Source organism: Lissotriton vulgaris, chromosome 10 (assembly GCF_964263255.1).
Source record: "Lissotriton vulgaris chromosome 10, aLisVul1.2, whole genome shotgun sequence".
NCBI lineage: Eukaryota > Metazoa > Chordata > Amphibia > Caudata > Salamandridae > Lissotriton > Lissotriton vulgaris.
In genome coordinates, this window is record NC_141698.1 from 74365194 (window position 1) to 74380186 (window position 14993).

Genomic DNA, 14993 nt, shown 5'->3' on the forward strand with positions numbered 1-14993 from the left:
GGTTAACCTGAGTGACTGCTAGGGGTCAGCTGTCTGACCTCCTGTTCTGAGCTACAGGGATGCAACAAACTTCAGAGCCCTCCATGCAACTGCCCAGCTGACCTTCCTGCAACTGGACCTGCTGGTCATTGCTAGAGTGAGTCCCTGATCCCTAAGAGGTGTCTCCCCCGTTCCTGGACCCTTGGATAGCATCAGAGGCACTCCTCTTCAAAAAAAGGAGAAATTCAGAAGTTTATGGGATCTTTGTGACCGGGTCCATTAGCACCGAGATCCTGCCAGCCCCGACAACTGGAATGTGAAGATCCAGTGAACCCGAAGTTTCAGGTTACACCAACCGGCAACCGAGTTCCGCAGACAGCCTGCGGTGACCGCCATTTTTAAGGTCCAGCAATGATTGACTGTGACGCCCAACTGACTCTTTGCTACAGTGACGACAGGCTGCTCTTCACTCTACAGCATAATTGACTGTATTTTTCAAAATTATTTTGGGATTTTCTTGTGAGTGTTTTCCCTTTATTACGGTTTGTGTACTGCATAAATAATTTACACAATGCCTCTAAGTCAATCCTGACTGCTTTTGTGCCAAGCTACCAGAGTTTAAAGGTCAGTTTAATTTAGTGACTTTTTTGGTTCACATCAAAAGGAATAGTGGTTATTTATTGAGTATGGTTTTCTCCTCCTCAATAAAATAACAACATTTTTTACATTTATGTTATGGATATGATATTTTCATAGTGCACTAATCACGTGTAAAGGTATCCAGGTACCCTGTAGCAGGTGTGTGAGGCCAGCCATGCACCTAAGAGTTAGGTAAACTTGCCCTGCTTTTGTGTATGCGTGGGTTATGTGCTAGTGAGAGACTGGCCAAGCAGAGGTGCCTGGAAGGTTGGTAGAAGTGAATGCGGCTGTTCAGATAGGCAGGGCCAGTGTTATGACTTGCATTGCATTGTAGGTGTGGGTGAGGAGACCGTAGTGTGCAGTCTTGGGTATCGGGAGCCAGTGGAGTTTCCCAAGGTGTAGTGTGATGTGGGCTCACTGCGGAACTGAAGCTTGACCGCTTGGAAGGATCAAAGCATGTCAATCCTACGAAATATCCCAAAGCTGGTGAACTGTAGTTAAAGGTAACTTTTTTCATATTTGACAATTTTGCCTGTCCGCATAACTTCTTTTTTTTTTTTGCAGGGCCTTTATGATAATTTCCTGAACATGAAAGTGAAAGATGCTAGCTTCGGCACAGTGTGCCTTGCCACGGACTGGCTGGAGTTCACCGACATACTGAATGTGACCATAATGCATGGACAAAATTTCCAGCTCATGAGATACCTGCCTTTTCTCCCAGTGGCCTTCCACCTGCTCTTTGCAGCCTCCAATGTTCCCAGGATAGCCTATCCCAACAGTAATTATGAGGTGGGTTGAAAATGGTATAATGGAGAGTGGAAAAGATGTGCATGCCTGGATGGGAGAGCATAACCGTGGAGGGCCTTATGTGAGTGGCTGTGGTGGGATAATTTGTTCACACCCTGCCACTGGCCTTGTTGAAGGTTCAGTCAGTGACTGTGCGGAGGAAGACGTGTGGGTGCTTTTTAGTATGATGTAATATCTTGTGCCCCACACATTGTTTTAATGTGCTAAATAAAGTACTCCATGAGTTATACTTGAAGGGATGATCTTCCTTTTAGTCATTTACTGGTTAATTTTGTTTTGGAATTAGTGCTTGCAATATTTTCTTTTTTCTATGTGTGTACCTTTGTCTCTTGTCCAACCCTCCTGCCTTTGCAATCACCACATTAAACCATATGTTCGATATTTTATTAAGAATATCCCCTACCTGTCCTTCCTTATTAGTCTCTTGATGTATCTGGTTCTGGTGGTGAAATGTAGGCATCTACCTCGTTATATATCACAAACATGTGTTTATTTTATGGTGGAGTAGTTTTTACATCAGCAGATTGGTGTAATGCAGATATTTCACTGCTCTTATGTAGCTTATGACCATGTTCCCATACTTCCCTATCCATCATTGTGTGCGCAGGTACACATCTGCTGTACAATCACTTTGTTCACTGCCCCACTCACCGATGCCTGCTTCCCTTTTATGATAAACAAAGGATGAGTAGGAAGGGAAATGGTCACTATAAGAAAAACACCATTGACGTTCTGGGTCAAGTAGTGGACTTTTCAAAGTTGCCAAAGGGAAGCATTTGATATGTGCAGAAGGGGATATTTTGGTGAGTTGTCATGAAGTATAGATTAGTGGTGAAATGTATTGACGGAGAGAGGCAAATCTCTAGCACTAACAGTTAGAAATCTATCAGGAAACTATACTGGAATGATCAGAGGCTTGGTTATACGTTTTGAAACTCATGTAAGTGTTTCCAGAGGAGAGCTTTGTGTGGGTTTGTAACACCTGGATATTTGTTAAGCTCCATGTTTACTAACGGGTTTGCTCACTGTTGAAATAGGCGCTGTCCAAGCTGAATCAAGTCAAGAACACCCTGACGTCAATGATAACTGAGATCCATCCATCGATTCGAAGCCACGTGGGGCCTCAGTCTCTGGTTCTCGAGGCCCTGTGCCTACTTCTGGATATCGTTACCCCGAAGCTCAGGCCGGTAAGCAAAAGTAGATATTGTCATGACTGAGCTATGGCCAATTGTCCCTCTCTTCTATTGAATTTTGTCATAACAAAGCTCTGGCCATTGATTCAGCTCTTCTTGTGAATGTTGTCATGACAAAGGTGTGTCCAGTGACTGATCTCTGCTTCTGTGTGTTAGAAACTCTAGGCTTATGGAAGTGAGTAATGTGTGAAGACTGATCCTGCTCTAAAATAAGGGATGAACGATTCCTTGCCTTCTTTACATTCTCCTGATCTCTCATATCAACACATCAACACTCTGTACAGAAATATCTTTGATCAACCAAAAGGAGAGAAAAGGAGTAAATCACAGGGATCCTCCCGAAAGTAGACTTAAGACAAAAAAGATCCATTTGGAGATATAAACGACTCAAACTGAAAATTGATGAATGTGAATTGATAGTGTGTTTCCTATTAAGGACGAAAGCCCTCTCCCACTGACCAGGTGGCATGCTTCATCATGCCTGAAGGCTTGGGCTACAACCCTGCCAATGCAGTCGAGCTCTTTGAGTGGAGGACCTAAATAGCCGATTGGACTCTGTACAAATGTGAACCTTTTTGGTAACAAATATAAATAGGTGAAAAGGTACTTGACCATCTTCGATCACTTGCTGACGCTTACAACGTTGAATACTGCATTCACTTTGTTTGAGAAGGGTGTGGAACAGGCAAAACACATTTAATCACTTATAATTTAACCATATAGTTGTAATTCTAGCTTCTCCCATCAGGGTGAGATACTTGCAAAGGTTAATAAAAAAAATGAGTTTCACTCCTTTTTACATGCAACATTGCATGAAAACCCCTTGTGTGTCTGTGCAATTCATGCTTATATATGTGCCACTTCTCAGATAAAGTATCCACGTGCCCACAAATGGCATTACCTGGAATTTACTCTGTAAATACTACTGCCTATGGGATAGCAATGTGAATGACATTGCGGCATATAGGTGTACAAACAGGATTATAATATTGATCAACCAAGCAACTAGCTGGTGCCGGGCAACTAATCATAGCTAACCGAATGTTCTGATCACCAATATAGAACAAACCGCCTCAGATATTCTACTGACAATGCGTCACAGTGCAGATAGGTCAATTAATGGTCAGTGGTGAGGACTCAAATACACTCACACACATATATCCAAGTAAACTCAAAAATAATGTCATCTGCTCTTATCTATTTTTCATGATGATGTACTCTCCGTAAATCCACACTCGCCGTATTATTATTGTCACTTCCTTTTGCCTCACCGTTTACGCCATGAGTGAACGCTGTGCGCGATTCAGCAAGATTGTGTACCAGATGCAACATTGCCAATGAAGAGGAAAGACCCGGAAGTGCAGAGATGCTGGAAAATGTAGTGTACTCTAAGTGGTAGATATCTTGGCTCAACAAAAGTATTTGTTTTGAGTGTTTTATCCCTCCGTCTAACCCAAGGTCTATCAACCTCTCTGTTGATGATCTTAGGTGACCCATATAAAGCCAGGAAGTGTCCCTTATTAATGATATAAAGCCACTTTTTAGTAAGTCTAACAAACCTGCGAAGGTGTAGGGATCCCAGGAAAATGGGTGTACTGTGGGTGACAAGGGTAGAGAAGATATCGCATTCTAAATACAGTATCTTGCTTATAGTGTTATCCCCCAACAGAAGCGGTAAAAAGGCCTACATATAGTATGGAGCCTCTCGTACCATGTATTGATCACTGTGGGTAACATGTATAAGCCTGGAACTGCCTGTATCTGAAGGCAAATGACCGGTCAGTCTGGATTATGACCCAGAAATTTCTTTGTCAGTGTCGCCTCCCTGTAACTCATCCCAGAAAGATGCTCCGCCATCAGTAACTATCTGGCGAAACCCGGGAATGAAGGAATGACCAGGAAGTAAGTACTTAAGCACTTAAGACTTTAACTGTGGAAGTTATGCAGTGTTTCTCCACTGTTGATTTAGAGGCCATTTCGATGGTAGTTACGAAAGGCTTGGTGAGTACTCAAAACAACTACACTTGTGTTGAACGTACCTTGAAGTGAAAATAGCGAGTTTCCTGGTGAAAAGGGTACTAATAGTGATCCCAGACTGATGGCATTAGCAATCCTGGCAATGGTGTATTGTATAACAGATCTTTGCTGATATATGAAGAGTGTAAAAATAATTGTCCACAAAATGAAGACCTCTGTAAGTGACTTATTGTCTGATTAATGGGGATTCTGGAAAAGGAAGAAGGCTGCGGCCCTTGTTGGCTGCAAGGAAGGCCTCTCTCCTTAGTTACAGCCACTTAATAATTTGTTGTTCTTTCAGAGATCAAGTCTGCATCTGGCCGACCCTAAATATTTCCTATCAACAACTCATTTCTTGTTAACCTTTTCTTGTGTCTTCTGCTGCTGGTTTTATTTTTCCTTTCTTTTTGGAATATGGTATTGTAGTTGTGTTCTAGTTTTTTCACTGTTTACTTTTTCCCTACACGGTGTAGGACTGTTTTAGAGGTTATGGGGTGGGGAAGAGGAGTCCTACAAAGAGATTCAGAGAATCACTTGTCGTGGCGGAGTAGTAGGCATGGGTAGTCTCATCTCCCCTTACTAGTATCACTTGCATATACATAAATACAGAGATACGAGAGTGAAACAAGAGAAGCTGCTTGTGCCCATGATGTTTTACATGCATACCTTTTCTAAATATTATCTCATTTTACCATACACTAGATAGCCCCCTTATGTGTAGTCTAATAATCACATTTCTATATTTCTTACAGCTAGGCAGGAGATATGCCCTAAAAGCTAGAGCTGCTGACCTTGAATGGAGGGACCCACGTCTAAATCCCAGCCATGGCTCAACATATCCTGTGATTTTAGTCAAATCACTTAATCTCCCTGCCTGTGCCAAAAAAAATGTGAAACTTAATCTTTTTTTTCATGTAAAGCACTTTAATGCCCTTGGGACCAGTCTGCCCTATTTAAAACCACATACAATAAAAATAACTCCATAAAAAAGATCTTGATTGCCAGAGGTTATGAAAAACTAATTGCTTCAGTTCAGTTTCAGCAGGCAGAAATCTATTATTAACATTATAAAATGCCTTGGGTCAATATTTTTGCTGAGGCCAGAATCCTTCGCAATAGCATCAAAGGTTGCCATTTATGTCTCAAAAGAAAAATGTATATTTTGGGGAAATATAGGTCTTCATCTGCATATAGTCTACATTAACTAATTGAGGGTTGTTCTAAAACTCATCTGTTCTTCTTTCCAGACTGTTATGCTTATCTTGTCCCTTTTTCCCTGTTTTGGCAGGAGTGTGTAGTGTGATAGTGCAACTATTGCATTAGTGCTGTGCCAGTAGTATAAACATGTACAGTATGCGTTTCACGTAGGCTCGCTTTAAAGGGTACCGTCATGCTGCGGTGCTTGTCCGTGTGATGCTCTGATCCCATTGAGATTTGATCCATATGTTTGACTTGTGTGGGGGGCTTAGTTTGTGGCTACCCAAGGTAGCTTGGATGGCAGGGTTACCTACCTGTGTGTGACTCCAGGTGATTTTTTGAAGTGAAGGGGGAGTGTGCTTTCATGTTTTGGTGGAACATGGAGGAAATGGGCCATGGGCGTGCTGGCCAACCACCCACAGTGGCGTAGTTAGGGGAGTTAGCGCCGTGGGGGAAGAGTATGAGGAGAGGCAAATCAGTAGATTGCAGGCCACAACTTTATCGGGGGAAAAGACAGAGATGTATTAAAGCAGGTGAGACTAGATTGGTGCAGGAACGACTGAGAAGCCGCTGCTGTCTCATGAGAAGATGAGCTTGTAAGAAGGGGCGGGCCCTGAGCAGAACTGGAAGGGTTAGGAGCGGATATGGTCTGGGTAATGAGATGCCAAGTATTCGGAAAGCAAAGAAGACTGCTGGAATACTCACAAGTAGGTAATTGCTGGTGTATGGTGAAGCGTGCCCTCTCTGTTCAGTATTATGAAGACCGTTGACTTTGAGGTGACGCACAAGTGCAATGTGAAATTTAGACATGGTAGGTTAACTATCCATCAGAAGAAGGTGTTGTTGAGTGCTGTAAGGAGAAGATAAGTCAAGGGTTTGGAACGGTGGATTATTAAATAAGAAGGGTGGGAAGGAATGTCTGTTCAGGGTCGGGAAAACTGGGGTTGGAGATGTCGGGCAATGTGCTACAGGGCTGGGAGAGCTAGGGTGAAGGGTCAGTGCTTCCTCCCCCTTGGGATACAGATTACGTCGAAGCAGTGTGCACCAAGAGGTGACGGGAGTGGAATGATTGTGACATGATGCCATGGTGATTGGACAGCAGAACTATGCACATTAGGGAGCCATGTTGGACGTGGAGCATCTTGGGGGTCCAGCGGGTAGAATAAAGGGTTACAGATCGCTGAACGACTGAAGCAATTGTGTGAAGGTTTGCAGTCTGGTACTCCAGAGGTCTCCTAGATATCGATCATTGCAGGACCCTCAATAGTATAGAGGGTGCTGACTTCAGACACCCTTGTAATGTTAAAAATAAGAACTGCAAAATTTGTGGTGTGGTTTGATCATTGTTAAGTTGGGGATGGATCAGATTTCTGAAGCATGGTTCAGAGATCTTTTATCTGTAAACCCCTCAAGGAGGTAACCCCCTGGTTTCTCCTTAACCCTGAAGTGCAGGTTACTCCCCAAAGTACAGTGCACGGCTTCCCACCACATCTCCTTCATTGTGCAACCCAAATATGTATGTTTCTGACTTCAGCCTGTTCCTCCCACAGAGCCAATATTCTCCTAACCAAAGGACCACTCTTTCCGCCCACCACAATCCTCAAAGAGCAACACAGATAGTTTATGCTTTGTTAAAACAAAGCTGTTGGCTTGTCAATGTTTGTTATAGTTAGATTCTGTATATATATATATACAGCAGGTAGCACTGGATCCTTGAGATACAAAAGAGAAGATTTTATGATTATTCTGAGGAATGTAAGTTTTTATACTGCAGCACTTCCCTCTCTTGGCCATTAAAAAAATATCCATGCTGTTGTCTGAAAAATCCCTGCCATATGTTGCCCGATTAACCCCGTTTTGTTAAAATAAACACGTATTTGACCCTGTACCTTTGTTTGCTCTTGCTTAACCACTGAAATGATTGGACACCAGAAATGTGAAAATCTAGCATATTAGTATCCGTTGACATTCTTAGCTGTGGTATCTGAGAACTGCCTCCCTCACATGGCAACTGGCCTGTCATCATTTCCCTAGCTTTGATCAAGCTTGCTGGTCTTTGGCAGTTTTCATCTTCTAAGGTTCTCAATTATTTTCCATCAGCCATTGCAGAGTGGACAAGCCTACCAGTTTTGATGCAAAATGATCCGTTGCAACTGCTGACCTTCAGAAGCTGAAGTCCCTAACTTCAGGAGTTCACTGGATGGGCTACTGGTCTACGAAAGCTCCCGACTTCATGAAGAACCCAGGAACTGCCAGACTAGCTGGCGGCTGTTGACTGATCTTTGGAGTCGGTGATCTAATGAACTCCCAAAAGTCTTCAAGAATAGAGGACTATCACATCACCCTGAAGTCAAGTAGTCTGCTGATTTTAGTGTAACCATCTAAAAAATAGGTGGGAGCTCTGTTATGGTGTTTAACCAGTAAAATATTGTAAAGCCCTTCTGACCCTGGGCCTGACATTCATTCATTAGGTAAAAGCAGCATTCAAGGATTTTGCTGCCACGGGTTCTCCCTATTCCCCTGGTGGTGCACCCGGAGTAAAGGCACAAGGACAGCTAATGCTTTTTCTGTAAGGCCTGCCTAAACCAAGATCACCTGAGTGGTATATATGGGAGCACAGATCTATCAGAAGTGGTGCAGAGTCCACTACATTGGAAGACATCCTCATTCTTTGATGATGTGCTGTCTCAGGTGGGCTCTGTTACAAGGGCTAATTGAACAAGTAAGGCTGCTTTGCTTTTTTCCCTTGCTACCTTGCAGGGTATTCTACATCCAGTTATCACAGCTCACAGTGAGTTGCCACGTGTTATGAGTTTCTCCTGAAACATCTGACTCTACCTCAAAGACTTTTCAAGTGAAGCTTTGACTCTGTGCACCCAATAACTATTCTTGGAGTGTGACACCTCTTAAACTGCCTCAGCTCATGCCCCACAATTGTTTGTTTCTGCCAAGTCTCACACCTCTGCTGGAAGGCTTTGACTTCCTTTGAGGCCCAACGCCAGTTGCTGGGTGCGCCCATACCTTGACCCAAGCAGCATTCTTTCATTAGAACTTGCCTGACCTATCTGCCAAGTTTCTAACCCGCAGCTGCCCCGCTCGCACACCCTCGCTATATCTTTTTTGCAGGGATGGGGTCCAAGCTGCTACTCTCAACCCCTGCAACCTCTCATGAACTTATTCACGGCTGGTAGCATCAAATTGTATAACCCACCATGGAATCATGTTGTGTTTTAGGAACACTATATTTTTTCTAGAAGGGCCCTAACTGTGATTGTCAGTTGGAAAAGGAAGGACATTTCTCGGTAGGAAACTGTTTTTTGAAAGGTAGAGTATGTTTTCCAGGTTTTTGTGCATACTGTTTTTTAGGTTAAATCCTGTGATCGTTAATTCAAATTTTCATTCAACAAATAGGGTTTCCTTCATGTATTTTCCTCCTTTGTTGAATTATACACACGGTGCACCCCACACACTGTGGGTTTTGGGTGTCCTTTTCTCCTTTCTTTCTGATCCTTTTTTCGGTAACTCCTTTGCGATTTCCTCAACCCTTTCGATGCTGATGACGAGCTCAGCTCGTCATCACCCACGGGTGTCGTGTGCTGATGACGAGCTGAGCTCGTCATGGTGCCACTAAAATGGCATTTTCCAGCACAGGGGGGGGGAAACGCCCAGCAGCCATGTGGTTAAAGATCAATGAACTCCTCACCCTTGCATGACCAATGCGCCTTCCACAAAACATGGATGTCTAGCTAGATTCAACTTCCTTAGTCCAAAGCTTGCACTTTGCTTTTGAATTTTTTTGAATGACTAACATCAAGACCAAAGGAGTACATTCTCTCTTCACATTGTTCTCACTCCCTACTAATCCGCTCTCGTTTTGCATTTTTCGGAATTCTCAAGACTTAATTTTCTTGGTCTCTTGGGGTCCCTTCCTTTTTCTCTTTTCTTCTCCTTCCTTTCTTTTTCTTTATTGATTGTGATCATTTATCTAAAACACGTTACTTCTTATTTTCACAGCCTTGAGAAAGCCCTGGCGCAATTCGCCAAAGAGGGCGAAACACGTGTCGGCTGTTTACGTTCAATTCTGCACTAATAAAAATGTTATACTCTTTTTAAACTTTGGATCGACCCTATTTGTTGAATGAAAATTTGAATCAACGATCACAGGATTTAACCTAAAAAACAGTATGCACAAAAACCTGGAAAACATACTCTACCTTTCAAAAAACTGTCTTTTTTCAAAACTCTAAAAGGTCCAGTTTTTGAGTATGTTTCCTCTACTTCCTCAAAAATTTCTGTGAAAACAGATATAGTCCTGGAATTCTTGGACCTTCAATGCTCAGTCGTTATGAATCGGTAGGAAACTGTACCTGGTGTCGCGTGGTGGCCTTGTTCGTAGTATACTGCACTTCTGCACTCCTGTATCACTCTTAATAAGGATGTTTTCCACTAAGGGTTGTGCTGGATTATTCTCTAAGTAGTCACATAAAAACATTACGTCATGTTTTCCAGGCCGCTGATTATCGATTCACAGTCATTTGGTAGTTCGTAGTAAGTAAAAAAGCACATTACTAAAGGGGTATCCATGGGTAGCTGAGGCCATTGTTTCTTTCTTCATGGTCCTTTTCAAGGAGTCCAGTTTTTCTGCAAATACAGATTCGCCTTATTAGGTCTTCTGCTCTCCCCTTTTTTCTTTCCATCCCTGACTTCCACCATTTTTCCCTTAAACACAACTTTCTTGCAAATGAAGCTGTCTAATTGGGGTACGCTTTATCAGGTCTCCTACTTCTCAAGAACGCACCAACATGGCCTCTTTTATATCGGAAGAGAGTGTGCGTATCTCCACCTTTATCTCTAATCCTTCAAATGAGTTTGGAAGTTCTCCTCTTATCCTGTCTATTCCATCTGGGACTCTGATTGGTGCATGTTGGATGGCATAACGATTCTTGGCTCTGCCCCAACACCTGGCTCTGCCCTTCTTGTGCTGGAGCCCACATCTTTGACCCGACTACCATGGCGGCTGTCCGTATTCTCTCAGAACCTTTCCTGTAGTCCTCCCTGTCACTGAGATCCCGGTGAAAACCTGTCTGGCCCGTGTATGCTGCTGTGCCTTCCGCTGGAGTAGGATACAGGTCTGCTTTAGGGTATGTGATGCTGTGATCCTGCGCCCATGGGCCTGCCGATGGGAGGTGTAGCAACCACGGCACCGAGTCTACTGAAGGATTTCCGATGCCCACCCAGATCCACTGTTTCCCTGACTAAGGGAACCAGTAGGGAAGAGTACATCACTCCAGTCCCATTCACATTAGTCCTGCAAATAAGGCCCTGCGACACTATCATAGTCGTATGAGACATGACACCTCTCCATAGGTAAAGATAAAAAGTCATGTTTCATTGCGTCATGCAACCTTTCTTCCTGAATTCCTACTGTACGCCTTGCTCTGTCGTTTATATTCTACTGGTGGTGTTTACCACACCAGGTGTTTCCTTTCTTGTAGGGTGCCCCATGACTAATTTGCCCCAACTTGTCCATCTGCCTGTAGGAATATTTATTTTTCTTTGGGAGTGAGATACGCTAACCTGATAGATGTAAAACCAGAGTTTGGAACTTTAGAGCCCCCCAGCTCCCTGAGGTAATATTTTTTCTGGTTCAGTAACTAGGAAGCTTATCTGCGGATGGGCTGGCGCCTACACCACGACGGTGTAGCAAAGATAGCTGCAAGAGGAGAACCGGGTCAGCGCCGACATACATTGAGTTACCTATACCGGAAGATCGAGTCTGACCCCATTTAGCGTGAAAAGCAAATATTTGGGTCAACAGCTAACAACTAAGTCAAAAATGTCAGGGAAAGATAAGGGCAGAACCCGGAAAATTATCAACAATATCAGTGGCAGAAAACAACTGTCGACTGCGATGTGGTAAATGCGACCGGCCCAAGCTCGGCAAGCCACACCAGGGAGAGAAGAATTTGTAAAATGCGTAAGAAGTAGAAGCGGGAAGGGCAACGGAAGTTGGACACACCTAGGGTGACCAGAATTTTAAAACCAAAAACCGGGACATTTCACAACAAGCATTGGAAATGCAATAGGTCTCGCACCATTAGAGTTAGTGCTTTTAGAATTGTTTATGGGTTTTTTTGGTAAATGTTTAGCATTTTTGTTTCCTGTAGCCAATGCTAAAGAATTACAAATAAAAAAAGCCATAAACATTTCTAAAAGCTCTAACTGAAATGGTCTGAGACCTATTGCACTGTGTGAGGGTGAGGTGTTGAGGGTGAGTGAGGGTGAGCGTGAGGGTGAGTGAGGGTGAGGTGTTGAGGGTGAGTGAGGGTGAGTGAGGGTGAGGGTGAGTGAGGGTGAGTGAGAGTGAGGGTGAGTGAGAGTGAGGGTGAGTGAGGGTGAGTGAGAGTGAGGGTGAGTGAGAGTGAGGGTGAGTGAGGGTGAGTGAGAGTGAGGGTGAGTGAGGGTGAGGGTGAGTGAGGGTGAGTGAGGGTGAGGGTGAGGCGTTGAGGGTGAGGTGTTGAGGGTGAGTGAGGGTGAGGGCGAGTGAGGTGTTGAGGGTGAGTGAGGGTGAGGGTGAGTTAGGGTGAGGTGTTGAGGGTGAGTGAGGGTGAGGGGGAGTAGTTGAGGCTGAGTGAGGGTGAGTGAGAGTGAGGGTGAGTGAGGGTGAGTGAGGGTGAGTGAGGGTGAGTGAGGGTGAGTGAGGGTGAGTGAGGGGTTGAGGGTGAGGTGTTGAAGGTGAGTGAGGGTGAGGGTGGGTGAGGGTGAGTGAGGTGTTGAGGGTGAGTGAGGGTGAGGGTGAGTGAGGGTGAGTGAGGGTGAGGGGGAGTAGTTGAGGCTGAGTGAGGGTGAGTGAGAGTGAGGGTGAGTGAGAGTGAGGGTGAGTGAGAGTGAGGGTGAGTGAGGGGTTGAGGGTGAGTGAGTGAGGAGTTGAGGGTGAGGGTGAGTGAGGGTGAGGGGTTGAGGGTGAGTGAGGATGAGTGAGAGTGAGGGTGAGTGAGGGGTTGAGGGTGAGGGGTTGAGGCGAGACCTAAAAACCTGACGATCGTAGGGTTTAGCAAGATTTTGGGGGTGAATGTAAAGAGGCTTGATGTGTGCATAAGTGCCTCTCAGGCAATACTTAGCATGAGCCCCTTCCCCTTCAAGAACACACCCCCACAGAGTTATTTTAAGTTTGCACAGCTGCATTTCATGTCCAGATGAATACTGAGAATGATAATTTTTCATCACTGAATAGAACTGATGTAGCTTATGAAAATAACACACAGTTTAAACAAACTGGAGATATACCAATAAAATACATCTATATTATTATAAATAACACCACTATTGTTTCATGGCGATCATGTCCGTAAAGGAAAGTAATTTGTGTTACAGCATAAGCGTTTAAAGAGTTTGCAATTGTTTCAAGACTATTTCTATACCATAACTGTGCAACGTTTCTCTACACGGACATAACCGCTTTACTCGCCATTAGAAAGTGACACAGACTATAAGGCAATGAAATATCACACAGGAGCACACTGAAAACGTGCAAATGTCACACTTAAGACTGAAAACTTGGCAACTTTGGACAATGCGGGGGTGGGGTGCCGTGCAGACTGAATACCTGTACCAGTCAGATCCTTCAAGACTGACTCTTCGGCTGTTAGCATCAATTTGCAAATCCCCGCCTCAATACCTCAAGTGATTGTAACATTGTTTGGACACGGGAAGTCTTTTTGCAATAAAGCTTATTTGATTCTACAGCCACGATTTCTACTGAAGACGGAGGGAAGAGAGGGGAGGGGGGGAGGAGAAATGCGACACGGCGGGAAGGGGAGGGGGCGGAGCTGATTGGAATTGAATTGGTTGAAGTGTGAATTTTTTTAAGTGGGTGAGGGAATGTAACACTGGTTTGGCAGGAGAGACCACTGGGACAGAAGCAACATAGCAGGGCTGGGGGGTGTTGTAAAGCAAACGGGTGACCGAGCAGTGAGGGGTGGAATAAAGGAAACTGACGAGCGAAACATGAAGCAGGCAAGGAATACTACTGGCAAGAAAGCAACCTGGAGGAGGTGAGGCACAGGAGTTCCAGCAGCGCATTACTGAGGCAGATAAGGGTGAAGCACATGTCAGGCAGCGCATTACTGAGGCAGGTGAGGAACGGGAGCAGGCAAAGCCCAGGTCAAGCAGCGCATCACTGAGGCCGGTGAGGGAGAAGCACATGGGTGAGCAACATGTCGCATGGCAGAGGGGGAAGAGAAGTACATGCGGGAGAGCAACACCGAGCATGGTGGAGGGGGACGAGAAGTACATGCGGGAGAGCAACACAGAGCATGACGGAGGGGGAAGAGCAGTACATGAGGGAGACCACTGCAAAACACTTGCCTGCATACTGGCGCTTAAATAAATGCCTGTTTCGACCCTGGCACGGGACGCTGTCTGGAGAAGGCCGCACCGCCGGTGCATCATCCGCTCGCCATTTTGTTTTGATGTATAGGCCGCGAGCCTCGCGCGTAGCTGTACTCTTAGATCCCAGATTCAAGAAAAACATTCTAGCAAAATAAGTTCCTAATGTGCTAAATTAAAAAAAAAACGTTTCCATGTAGTCTTCGCTCAATCCAGCTTCCCGTTAACAAACAACCCAGGTTTCATCTTCAAGAGTTAAACGCATCCGAGAAAAACAGACGCTTTCTGTAAAACATGAAATTACTAGAACACGGCTGTAACTTTTCAGCAGGGGAAAAAGCACCTCAACTATTCCTGGAAGATGACGCGAGCGGCTGTGTGCGCATGCCCGAGTGAAGCGAGAATCCATGACAGGCGCGGGGTAAATTTAGAAACTTCCTTTACGAGAGCGGTGGGCGGAAGTTCTTGGAATATCCCTACCAGAGCTGCGAGGGAGGCTGGAGGCGCTCTGCTGCAGCTTCACTCATTCCTTGGCTGCCGTCTCTAAAAGTCTGCTCGCGGGGTTAACGTGGCTTTGTTTGTGAGAGTACAGGAAGCAGCGCGCACGACTGTGGTACTCGAAAACATAACATTTTAGGTGGATTATATTAACAAGCAATTGTGGGTATGACTGATAGCCATCCAGGTACATACAGGTGACGCCTCGTTTACAGCGTGGGAGGTCAGGTGTTTTCTTGTGTGAGATTGCTGTGCAAGAGTCGAGGTGGGGGGCTT

At 44.7% G+C, this 14993-nt stretch overlaps 1 protein-coding gene across 1 annotated transcript in view; it reads left to right on the top strand.

Annotated features, from left to right (window-relative positions):
* CHTF18 (chromosome transmission fidelity factor 18) overlaps window positions 1-14993 on the top strand; it is a 314022-nt gene that overhangs the window by 135875 nt on the left and 163154 nt on the right. The window contains exons 16-17 of the mRNA XM_086940533.1: window positions 1183-1407; window positions 2463-2612. Of these exons, the coding sequence (XP_086796659.1) occupies window positions 1183-1407; window positions 2463-2612 (375 nt within the window). The remainder of the gene's footprint in view (window positions 1-1182; window positions 1408-2462; window positions 2613-14993) is intronic.